The sequence below is a fragment of the Narcine bancroftii genome, chromosome 7 (genome assembly GCF_036971445.1).
Source record: "Narcine bancroftii isolate sNarBan1 chromosome 7, sNarBan1.hap1, whole genome shotgun sequence".
NCBI classification, from domain to species: Eukaryota; Metazoa; Chordata; class Chondrichthyes; order Torpediniformes; family Narcinidae; genus Narcine; species Narcine bancroftii.
In genome coordinates, this window is record NC_091475.1 from 34,142,607 (window position 1) to 34,155,701 (window position 13,095).

General features: G+C 42.0%; 1 protein-coding gene across 5 annotated transcripts in view; it reads left to right on the forward strand.

Annotated features, from left to right (window-relative positions):
• pcid2 (PCI domain containing 2) overlaps positions 1-13,095 on the forward strand; it is a 33,232-nt gene that overhangs the window by 16,697 nt on the left and 3,440 nt on the right. For 3 of the 5 annotated variants that reach the window (XM_069889523.1, XM_069889524.1, XM_069889522.1), the window contains exons 6-11: positions 1,799-1,840; positions 4,264-4,318; positions 7,367-7,470; positions 8,838-8,913; positions 10,292-10,433; positions 10,617-10,717. In XM_069889523.1, coding sequence (XP_069745624.1) covers positions 1,799-1,840; positions 4,264-4,318; positions 7,367-7,470; positions 8,838-8,913; positions 10,292-10,433; positions 10,617-10,717 — 520 coding nt within the window. The remainder of the gene's footprint in view (positions 1-1,798; positions 1,841-4,263; positions 4,319-7,366; positions 7,471-8,837; positions 8,914-10,291; positions 10,434-10,616; positions 10,718-13,095) is intronic. The other 2 variants (XM_069889525.1, XM_069889526.1) reach the window with 1 other exon arrangement.

The window sequence follows — 13,095 nt, forward strand, 5'->3', positions numbered from 1 at the left end:
AAATTGTTATATTGTCCTGGTACATCACCCATACACCATCCAACAAAAATGTAATCTGTGTTGCCTAAACCACACATGTCAAACTCTGGCCCACGGGCCAAATTTGCCCCGCGATATAATTATATTTGGCCCGCAAGATCATTTCAAAAATGTATTAGAGGTGGCCTGCCCTGCAGCGAGAGCCGATGCTGTTTTTTGGTAATGTCACCCCCACCATCCTCCCCCTTCATTGCACATCCTTCCCCATTGTAACACGAGAAGTCTGTCGATGTCATCAGCCGGCAAGCCAGTTGGAAGGCTCCCCGCACAACCAGTCACTTCTCCCACCTGTCAAGCGGTGCGGCGGATTGGCGAGCGCCTGTGATTTCCTGTCGACGCGACGGACATGGCAGGCTGCGCACGGCCCCCGGGCAGCGCGAGCCCCGCGCGACTGGCACCGGACGGCCCTTCCACAGCGCGAGTACACTTCTCCCGGTCGCCACAGCCTTCTGCGCTTGCACCCGCGCGGACCCCAGGGACGGCTGGTTCGGCCCTGCACGTGAAGAGAGAGATGGTGGCTGTCCGCAAAGGCTGATCGGCAGCGCGCTGGGCCTGAGTGGGAGGGTAAGCAGGGGTGGGCAGAGGGTGTAGGTGAGGAGTAATGGGCAGGGGAAGTTATGGTGGTGCGAGGGGCAGTTAGAGGGAGGGATGAATAGAAGGAGGGATGGATAGGGAAGAGGTAAAAGGGGAGGGGCAGGGCGAGTAGGGTAGGGGTGATTAGAGGGTGAGAGACGGGTAGAGGGAGAAACAGGTTGAGGGGAGAGGCAGTAGAGGGGCATGTATAGGATGGGGTGGGTAGAGGCAGAGCGAGTGGAGTGAGGGGTGAGTAGAGGTTGGGTAAAGGACTGGTCAGGTAGAGGGATGGTGGGTCGAGGGTGAATAGAGGCCTAGAGCCTGAGGAGTGAGCAGGAAATCCTGAGTCCTGATGCAGGCCAAAATGGACACAGCCTGTGAATGCTGACTACATCTCCACAGGGACCAAATAGGTTTCCCTCAGGTCAAGCAAAGGGTGAACTTGAGCTACCTACTCCTGACCTGTAACATTATCCTCCTAAAGTTATATCCTAAAGTTTAACATTACATATGTTGAAAGAAGAGAAAACATGCAGATGTTGTTGAAAATTTTCAATAAATATTTAGTTCGGCCCTTGACTTAGTCCAAGTTTTTAATTTTGGCCCTCCGTGAATTTGAGTTTGACACCCCTGGCCTAAACCCTTCCTGCACCAAATACCATTCAACTATCACCCCTGTCCTTATTATGTCCCCATAATAATCATCAAGAGCCTGTTGACATCCCTCTGAAATGTTAGTTCTACCTTCCTCCAAATGTGGCTGTGCCCAGCATTTTATCTGCTCTCATTTTAATCTCACCCTGGTGCTTGCATCATATTGTAGCTGTGGTGTGATGGACTGATGGAGTAGGTGGGGGAAGGGAACAGAGTAGTAGGATTAGAAAGGAGGGTGGTGAGAGGAACTAGGTAACTCAGAATGAGAGAGAAGGGTGCAGGGTGGAGTGGGGAAATCAAAGGATCTGAAATTGCGAGAATTCATTGTTCATGCCATTGATCTGATCTGCCAGTTTCAAATTCTTTTTTTTTCCCCTCCATTACTTTTGAATATCTTTGTTGTATATTTGATCTTTCACCTCTATAATTTGGAACATTATCAGATAGCGTTCATTGTCATTGAAAATGGTTATGATTTATTTATCTGGTTATTCAAAATTTTGATGCATTGTATTTTCCTTAATTACAAAACATCATTCTTGAAGGCATTCCAAGCTCTCAAAGAAGAGAACTGGTAAGTCTGAGCTGTTAAATGGACATTGGGAATGTTTATTGATCTCACTGTTTGGAATTAACCTCCTGTGCTATCTACTGTTCCTATCTGCACAAATGAAGAATTTATTTTCTGCACAGCCTGGATGGATTTTTATACATTTCCCTCTTGTGCAAGTCTTACTCTGAGTCTGGGCACCTACTTCAGACTGACACTAGAGAGCAAGCATTACACTGACAGTAGAATAAATCTGAAATCTGAGTTTGAGAAGTCTAGAACTTACAGTACCTAAATCGTAAGGAGTCTTGATGATAATTTGATGCAAGATATTAGAATTTGGCTACAAGCTCTATTGGTACATGCACCCCCCCACCCCCCCTCACCCCCGCATTTACTGCATCAGGTTTTATAAAACACTTGTAGTTCATTGACCATGAATTCCATGATTGTGGGCATGGAATAAAGAACTCCAGGACAGGAAGGCAGATCCAAACTGGAAGTAGCCCTTTGATTTTTTTTCTTTAAATTAAGATATCTTTTGTGAACAATTGTAATCATATTTACTCAAAAAAGACACCCTGAATTTTATCATTTGCTTTGTGCAGTAGTGAATGACACCTGTGGTGCAAGAGCCTTTATTTGCTCTGTAAATTGTTTGAGGGGGAAACTGTCAAAGTAATATGGCCAGACAGATGAGCTTCATCTTGGAATAGAACTGAAAAAGAATGAATACTGATTATTATAATAATGTTTATTGTCATACTTATTGTAAAATGTACATATGCACTCAAATTCTTGCTGCAGCTGATCAAGTACAGTACTTGTGAAAACAATAATAGTAAACTAATTTAATTAAAAAAGACAATTAAATTTGATAAATGCTCCACTATTTGCATTTTCCAATGTGATCATGCACTGGTAGATTTGAAACTCTCTGAAATTGGTATTGAATTAAAATTGGTATTGGTATTGAATATTTAGTTCAGTATAGTTAATGATATAATCACTCTGTTTGCAATGTGGACAATTAGAATGATATTAGCAATTTGGATGTAGAGCCACTAGCTCACAGCACCAGACACATGGGTTCAATCCTAACCTTCAATGCTGTCTGCTTAGACTTTGCATATTCTCTCTATGGGTTTCCTCCAGGACCCCTAGTTTTCACCCACATCCCAAAGATTGGTTGGCTAACTGGCCTGTAACTATCCCAATAATGTTAATGAATCTGGGGAGAGTTGACAGGAATATGAGAAGAATAAAAAAATCTGATTAGAATAAGTGGGTAGTTTAATTTTTTTAAATTTAAATTTAGAAAAATAGCACGATAAGAAGCCCTTCTGGCCCATGAGTCTGTGCTGCTCAAATACACCAATTAACCTACAAACCCCATACATTTTTGGAGGGTGGGAGGAAACCGGAGCAGGCGGAGGAAACGCACGCAGACACTGGGAGAATGTACAAACTCCTTGCAGACAGAGTTGAATTCGAACCCAGGTTACTGACACTATTACAGCGTTGCACCAACTTCTACACTAACCATGCCATAACAGTTGATAGTGCAAGGGCGCTGGGCTGATGGAACTCTCTCATGCTGTATTTTTCTAACTTTTAATTTCTCTTGTGATGTTTGTTGAGCTGTTAATGCGCTGATAACGCCTCAAACCGTGCATCTTGGCGCCTCACAGTTTGGCGGGCAGCAACCTCCTTTGAAGAAGACCGCAGAGCCCACCTCACTGACAAAAGGCAAAGGAGGAAAAACCCAACACCCAACCCCAACCAACCAATTTTCCCCTGCAACCGCTGCAACCGTGTCTGCCTGTCCCGCATCGGACTTGTCAGCCACAAACGAGCCTGCAGATGACGTGGACTTTTTACCCCCTCCATAAATCTTCGTCCGCGAAGCCAAGCCAAAGAAGAAGAATGCTGTCCAGCAGTTAACTGAACTATAAACTTTTGCAAGATTATTCAGTTATATTGGTTTAATTTTGTAAACTAGTTCAGTTAAATATATTTGAGTAATTTTGATTTGCATGGCTGGTTAACAAAATGGATTACCATAGAAATCACAGCAAGCTAAAGCTGTGTTACTCAATGTGTAGTCAATGGGTTTATCACAGGAGATCACGCAACACAAAACAACTTTGTCATTTGATGACAAAATAAAGCAAAATTCTTAAGAATGTGACTAGAAAAGCAAAACAAAAATCCCGTTCAGATTTCTCTCCGTTATCTTTTAAAATAGATGGGGAGGAACCCTTCTCACTGTAATGTGACAAATCAACTTAAAAGTAGCAGAGAGAAATAGAAGGAAAATATACTTCATAGTTTGTATTTCTTTTGGTTTTCAATTAGTGAAAAGATGTACGAACTTAGAGATTAGGTGGTTGTGGACTGTTTATTTTATGTTCACTTTTGATTTTGATGCTTGTGTTTTAACATAGGGCTTTACCAATTATGTACGCAGTAGCTCTGGATCTGCGGATCTTTGCAAATAATGTGAGTATTGCACTGTTCCTGAAACTGTTTTAAATGCCTATTCCTTGCTGGACTGTGGATGGCAGTACAGCTTTCACTGCAATCTCTCTGCAGCAGTTTCACTGGTTCTGGAGAAAGCGTGCACTCTGCAAGTGTAAGTGTCATCATTACATGGCAGACATTTGATTGGCTGATGCAAAGTCCAGAGACCTGCAGCATTTCTTAAATGCTAGCATCAAGCACCTTGCTGTCGAATTTAAAGGCATGCACCTGTCTCTGCAGATATAAGATAGTCTGGCAATTAAAAAGCTGATACTATTGATGTGACTATAAAACTGTTCTCTCTGAAGTATCTCTCCGAAAACCTCACAACATACCAGTAAATATTCAATAATTCTTCCATCTCAGCAAGGTGGGTTACCTCATCTTAGGGCAACTTGAGACAGGAAATAAAAGGTATGTAGTAAAACTGTGCCATTGCATGAAACTTGCACCTTTTGTCCCACAATGGAGGCAGTTTTGGACCGAGTAGCATTGCTGTTGGGACTGCTATGGATGTGACTGGACTGGTCAGACTACACAAGCTGAAAGTCAATCCATCTGTGCATGCGAACAAGCAAGAGAGTATATTGCTTCACAACCATAGTCCCAAGAAATAATTTGGTAGTAACCCTAGTATTGCAGAACCAGCTTCCCAACTGCAAATTGGCTGTTCTACAAGTGGGCATGATATTATATGCTCTGAGGTCTCACTGGGTATCATTCCTTAGATTCAGTCTCAGGGCTCACAGCAATATTTCCATCCTAAAAAAGATCCTGGTAAGAAATTAACTAGGAATTCACAGCCCAAAGGTATTGGTACTAAGCTGTAGTTACCATCGGAGAGAATTACTTTTTTTTACACAAGATTGCAAAGAGAGCTTCATTAATAATAGAATTTGCTTAGCTAAGATGGGATGGATCGGGTTTTTTAATTAAATTTTTTAATTTAGACATACAGCCCAAGCCCATGCTACCCAATGACACCCAATTGACCTACATCCCTCAGTACATATTTTTGAATGGTGGAAGAAAACTGCAGCATCTTGAGAAAACCCACACAAACACAGGGAGAATGTACAAACTCCTTACAGACAGCGCCGGATTTTAACCCTGATCGCTGGTGTTATAACAGCATTTCACTAACTGCTATACTAACCATGCAGTCTTCATTCAGTTTATTATTTTTCTTTAATACTTGCATTGACCTTACTTGTGTTTGGAGCTCATTCAGGGCTGAATGTTGGCATTAAGTCACTGGGGGATTCAAATTGCTTGTTGGAGAATTACAGCTGGGTGTCTTCAGTGTGAGCCTGACCTTTTATCTGCTGGTAACTCCAGTGGTAATGGTGCAGAGCTGACTTTCAACATTTTGGCATTGTGACTTTAAAAAAAGTAAATGGTCAACTGAAGATGTAGATTTTTATTTTTCATACAATTTTTGGAATGTAGCTAAGGCCATAATTTATTGCTCTCGAGAAGTTGGTGCTAACACACCTCCTTGAATTAGTCAACTTTGTTGCTATGAATCTAGAGTCACAATAATGTAAGCAAGAGTTTTTCAATGCCATTGGGCAGAATCCTGCGGAATGCTACCTATGTCAGTCCCATTCTCATTAAAAAGAGACTTTCAAAGAGGCAAGATGGAAAGTCTAGTCACAAAAAAGAACAAAAGTTAGACTCGCCAAACAATGGAAGCATTTTCCTGGTCTACTTTATCAAATTTTTCATCATGTTATTGATTGCACTGACAAGAACCTTAACTTATCTTGAAATTTATTCACATTCCATTTTAATAGCATCCTTGAAGAATAAAAACTGTAATTAGGGACACTATTATAATTTGTACAGGCTTTGGAATTTGCCCTTATTCGCGAACTCACAATCACATTGACGTTGCTCCCCGGAGTTTATTTCCACTTGTTCCCTTCTGAAGTCAACTGTCCTTGCTCCATTGTTTTAGAGAGTAGAAGTGGCTCAGTCACCCTGCATAGAGATAGGGCCTTCAGCCTGCTGGGTTCCTGCTGACTATCAGGCTCATATTTACACTAATCCTGTTCTGGGTAGTTCAGCCAGATCACTGGGAGTATTTAAACAAGAAATAGACAAGTATCTCATTAGTGAGGGCATCAAGAGATATGGGGAAAAGGCCAGAAATTGGAACTAATGTAGAGTAGCTTAGTGTAGTTTTACGGAATAGACTCGATGGGCCTAGTGGCCTGCTTCTATTCCTTTGTCTTGTGGTCTTGTCTTGTTATGTTTGACAGCTCTTGGCCTATAGACATTGGAATTTAGGAGAATGAGGGGGGACCTCATTGAAACATTTTGAATGTTCAAAGGCATGTACATGGATGTAGAAAGGTGGTTTCTCATGGTGAGAAAGTCAGGATTGAAGGCCAAGCATTAGAGCAGAGATGTGGAGGATTTGTTGCCACAGGTGGTTGTTCAGGCCAAATAATTGGGTTTATTTAAGGCAGAGATTGATAGATTCTTGATCAGCCAGGGCACCAAAGGTTATCGGGAGAAGGCCAGATAGTGGGGCTGAGAGAGAAAATGGATAAATCCATGATGGAATGGTGGGGCAGACTCAATGGACTAGCCTATTTCTGCTCCTATGTCTTATGGTCTTTTGATAATTGATTACCCTCACAATCTTGTTTGAAGTTTTTATTCAATCTCCTGTGCAGGTAATTTGTCCTTGCTTGAGATGTACCATTGCTCCTGCAATGTGTAAAAAATGAAGAAAGAGGAATGTGCAGGTGTTGGGTTAAGTGTAAGGTGATTTCCTTTCAGATTACAGTAAGATGCAAAATTCTGGAGTATCATACAACTCCCAACACAATGGAATGATGCCACATCATGTACTTCATTTGTACACTCTGCATTTGGCATCTCCAGAGCAAAGCCAGATTGCTCTCTGATGTACAGAACAGTTAACATTCCTGGCTTAAGTATATTTATAATCAGCAACCTAGAATTGTTGAATTATTGTTTTATTTTGTTAATTTACCCACCTCCACATATGTCCAGGCTGACCAACAGTTAGGGAAGAAAGGAAAGGGCAAGATGGGAGATATGCTGGAGAAATCTGCTGAGCTACTGATGAGCTGTTTCCGGATCTGTGCCAGTGACAAGTAGGTGTTTTGATCACTTGTTCCGTTATTCTAATAATAGATGATGCTGCTTCAGACCAATATTTAAAAATTATCGTCTGAACTGAACTGTTGTTTTAAATCCCAAGTTCTAACAAAAAGGCAAGGGTGTGAAACTGGGCCCACTCCTCTTTCACAGGTATAGTCCCTGATGTTAGAGCAGTATCCTCTTTAATATGTTGTACTTGTATCTTCATACCAAGCATTTCAATTCTCTATCCATGAGCATCCTGGTATGAAACATGAAATTTTGAGCACCAATGTAGGATGAGTTTGTACGGTGCAATGTGAAACCTTTTGAAAGATGTATATTGAAATAGAAGATGATTTCTGTGAAATATCAGGTGCCAATATTGAGGTGTCAGAGTACACTGAAAAGATAAATCCTTGTTTGTAGTGTTCAAAGTGCCTTTATTCATATGTACGTAACAGCACAAAATTTGTTTTCCTCTGTTTGCCCCTTTAAAGGCACACAAAGAGGCACCACTACTCCAGTGTCTCCAGCAAGAAGAAGCAAAAGAGAGTTTCTTCAGAGACATCAAGTGTCCGTGGATCCCATCACTTCCTCCAGTTTCACTGGCTCTTCCTCCAATTTCACTGCTCCCATAACCTCCATAGTCACATGGTCTCCTTTCCGGTTCAGCGGTAAACCCGAGCTCCAAACATCCAAGTAGGTGTCCTTGCCTCCTGGTTCCAAGCTCACGAATCAAGAAGCTTCAGTGCCTGAGGCCCTTTGGGAGCCTGTTTGCCATTGGCACTCTCACAAATCCTGGTCCCGATACCTGGTTCACATGAGCTGGTCTCCCAGTATTCTGAGGCCTCGTGTGGCTCCTTGGCTGCTGATCACCTCGCTGGTTCACTGCTGTGGTTTCCTACCCTGTAGGGTAATCTCCCAGGCTTCTTTTCAGTGGAGGTGCTCTATTGCTCTGGAGCCCTGCACCAGCATGCTGCTTTCTTGGAATCCACACTCCTTGTGGTCTGGATTGCTGATTATACACTCTTCTATCTTGGGTTGCCATATGTTTTTTTTTAAATGGTCCCCTCAACAGTCTGTTTAAACATGCACGGGGCTGTGGCATAACAATTGGGCAGCAGAACCTCATGGAGGAGCACTGGAAGTTGCGTCTCTGCTCTCCGTTCTCCGGGTCCTCACTAGGAACAGCACTGCCATTGCTGCAGCATTGCCAGCATTTTGTGCTATGATGGGTACAAATGTATCTACCATGGAATGTCCGGTCACACAGCAAAGAATAGGTGTGCAGCATCCAAGCAGGTGCAGATTGTTTCTTGGCTTTTCTGCTACCTTTTTAATGACTGAAATAATTTTACCAAATTGTTTTTGAAAACAGTCGTGCTGGAATCGATGACTCTAAGAAATGGGGAATGCTGTTTCTCGTCAATCAGCTGTTCAAAATATACTTTAAGGTGAGAATACATTTGTATACCTAGCTTTGTAACATCAGTGACTTAGGAAAACAAAAAGTTGAAAAGGGTAAGGTAGTAAAGGAGGACCAGGCAAGGCTGGGGCCATTGAGATCCTGGTCAGCATTTGGACCTTGTGAACTACTTCCTGCCCAGTGACAGGCAGCCTGGAGGACGGGTAAGCAGCCACAAGGCTCCACTTGTTCGTCCCTTGGGTCAAGGCTGTTGACAAGCTCGAAGACGAAAGTAGCCTGGTGTGGGTCTTGGAGTGAGTGTCGTCTTTCTTGAAGGGCCAGGGGAGAATGCAGGCTGCACTTGGCTAAAGAGAATTTCTACTTTAAGCACCCTTGGCAGCTGCTATCCTCTCCTGCCTGCTTCTTGAGAAACCCCAGCAAGTTCTATGTTAAGCCTTCCCACCCCCACCCACCACAACTTGTAGAAATCCAATTTTCAAACTATTAATTGTGCCAGAAATGTTGACTGTCTTTTGCTTTCCATGGATGCTGTATGACATGCTGAGTTTTTCCAGCAATTTTGTGTACTGCATTAGACCGCAACAAATGCAGATTTCTTATGTTATGAGGCACTTGACCTGCTAAGTTTCTCCAGCATTGTGTTTTCACTGTACAAAGACCTTTGGATGTGTGTGTGACAATATGTGCAACTGTGTGTGATGGCTTAAAGCCATGTTCCAAATGTTTTAGTGGGTAGCTTCCAACCAGGACTGCCTATCATTATCAAGGCTGGTGTTTTTTAAAAAATGAGCAAGTGCTTTACCTAAAGAGTAAAACTGAATTGAAATTGGAGAAGCAATAGACTGAATATACAAGAATCTAGAAGTAAAAACAAAATCTTGTCACAGCACAACCTTCTTTCCAACCCAGCCCCCTGTAACCCAGTTCCTTTCCTCTTCACCATCTGCCCACCAATGACTACCCACCACAGTATCTCTTCCTTCACTGGTCCTATCTTGCCACTCTCATTCCCTTAAATTCTTCCACCTATCTCCTTTCTTCAGCAGCTGTATACACCTTCTCTCTCCTCCCCACTCCTGGCCCCATCTGCTTTTTTCCCTTTGTCTCCTCCCCCCCCCCGTCCCCATCTCTTTCCAAATACTCTCCCAGCTTTGTATCCCAACTCCATCTCTTCTGCTCCCCACTTAGCTTTACCTGTTTGTAATCCTACAACCCTACTTGGTCCACCTATCACCTACCAACACCCCCATCCCCTTCTCTTAATCCTTTCTCAGTCCTGAAGTAGGTTTTTTTCCTGACACATCACCTTAGCCTTGTGGATGCAGCCTGACCTGCAACTTGTCTTCTATGCTTGAGATTCACATTGGGTAGCATTCAACATTTTGGCCATTTTTTAAATTTTATAGATCAATAAACTCCATTTGTGTAAACCCTTAATCCGAGCAATTGACAGTTCCAGCTTGAAGGATGAGTACAGTATGGCACAAAGGGTAACATACAAGTACTACGTTGGGAGGAAAGCCATGTTTGACAGTGATTTTAAACAAGGTGAGGAACTACTCATTTCTGCTCTTTGACACATTGGAATGCATAACATCATTCCATACTTAATCTTCCAGTCATTATGTAAAATACATAAAATACAAATGCATAAAATTTACAGGGAGCTGAACCTGAGCCTACTAGAGGGTGATAATGGTTTTTAAAAGGTAACATTTTCTTTCTTTACAGCCGAAGAATATCTGTCATTTGCTTTTCTGCATTGCCACAGATCTTCCCAGAAGAATAAGCGGATGATTTTGATTTACTTGCTGCCTGTGAAGATGCTCCTTGTAAGTTAACTTTGTTAGGTACTGAGCAGAATTGAGTGGGTAAGGTAGGTGATCAGAATCTTTTTTTCCAAGGTAAAAAGCACCACATACTAGAGGAAATGCATGTAAGGTGGGGGTGGGGGAGAGTACTTTTAAGATGTGTGGAGCAAATATTTTACACAGAGAGTGGTGGGTGTCTGGAGGCTGTCAGGAGTAGTGAAGGAAGCAGATGCATTGGTAGCATTTGATGCTTCTAGGCAAACAAATGAATTTTAACGAAATGGAGGAATAGGTATCCAAAAGACATGTTCTTGTGCTGCACTGTTTTGTGTACTGAGAATAAAGCAGGGTGCATTGGCATTTACAGTGAAACCCTGTATAACACAATCATTTGAGTACAAAAAAATGTCATCACAAAAAAAAGTGGGGTCATGCTAAATCAGGGTTCAAAAGCATCCAAGATAACATGTATTAACAATCATCATTTTTATGTCTTACAATCATCATTTGTTTCTTAAATAATGATCGAGTCTTCCTTGCTTGAATGCAGCATGCCACTCGCTGCGAGCGAAATCTAGACTGCTTCTGAGCTGCAGGATTTTTATGTGGTCCACTTCCTGGGTCTCCAGCCAGTGGAGGGTAGCCTCGAAATCTTCAGTGGCTTCAGACCCTTTTGGGAGTGGGGTGGAGGTTCTTCATTATCATCCTCTTGTGGCTTGAGAACAGTACACTTGCCTCCACCAGTGCTATAGTGAGCAATATTTGCCAATCTTGAGCAGTTTTAATTTGTGTGTTCCAGTCTTGTTTACACAAAACAACAACATCACACATTGTACACTTGTTCTTCATAGCCACCTTTTAAGAGTTTTTAGTTCAGCTGGGTATTCCATGCTGGCAGCACTGTTGGCTGAGCAAATTTCTCCAAACACTACACTTGAGAAATCTTGTGATGGCATTTAAACCGGTGTAGCCATCTGTTGTTAGCTTTGTCTGTGAGGTTCTTCTGTTGATCAGCTGATCAAACCTCTCAGCTTGACCTTTGAAAATAGGCCCAGAAACTGAATGGCCTTTTGAGCGTGCTTGAACAAACCAGTTGTACAGGGACTCATTAAGGTTGACATCTTTGGCTGTCTTCAGGCATTTGGGTTTTAGTCCTGCTTCTTCTTTAACTTTGTAAAGCGGCAACGCGTAACTTATCTTCAGACTTCCAGCCACAAAGTATTGATTCAGGTATGCTGTAGGTTCGTGAGTTTGACTTTTATTCTTGATCAAGCCAAGTGCGTGAGGCTTATCGTTCACAGAAAAAGATTTTCTTTTTCTAATGGTTTGTTCCATTTTGATATATTTTTTAAAAATTTCATTCCTGGAAAGAGCAAAAAAAAGTCCATTAGCTCATAGCGCTATATCCAATTTAAAGTAATATCAGGGTGTTTTATAACAGGGTTTCAATGTATATTGCTGGAAAGCAAAAATGGTTATGAAATCATTACTGATGAAGAGCATATTGACTCCTTCTGAGTGTGAAACACTTCACCTGCAAATCTGCAGGGGTTATTTAATACACCTGATTCTCCCTGTGTGGTGTCTTCTGCATTGGTGAGTCGAGATGCAGATTAGGGGATCACTTGGTTGAGCATCCTCACATTGTCCATTGCAAGATCCAGGATATCCCAGTGGCCAACCATTTTAATTCATTTCCTATAGCAACGTGCTACTGCATGAAATATGGCTACTGCACAGCCAGATTGAGGCTACTTGCAAACTGGAGGAACTTCTCTCTTGGCGGACTCCAATTTGGTAACCTACCCCCTTTTTTTCTCCAAACAAAAGATACCACATATGCTGTTGAATAGGACGAACCTCAAAACTTAAAAATTTCACCTTAAAATCGGGTTGCTCTATGCCTTTATGACAGTCACAACACTGCCACCGTCTTACTTCATCCCCAATGGAATCTCGTGCATGCCCCGTTAGCTATTTGCAAAGTCTCAGCGCTCCTCCGCGGGGACAATTCGCCATGCCAACTGCTGTCGTTTCTGTACAAGCTTTAAACAAACTTACAGGAGCCGACAATGGTTTATTTTTAAATATTCAAATAAAATGTAAACCTTTAAAAGGTAATTTGTTATTAAAATATTGCGATTTGCTTTTAACAGCATCCACTAGTCAGTGCTAAGTGCTAGATTTTTTCTTGGTGGAGGGAGGAAGGGTCATCTTAACATTTTAGGTGGAAATTCCAGGGTCGTCCTCTATGAGTCCACTTATACATTGGCATATATGGTATAAATTTAAATTGATAGATAAATATTCACAGTTGCAGTTAATGCAGAAATAAAATGTGATGTAACAATAGTCCTGGAGGTAGTGTCTGGTTAGGCTAGTCCCAACTATATATTATT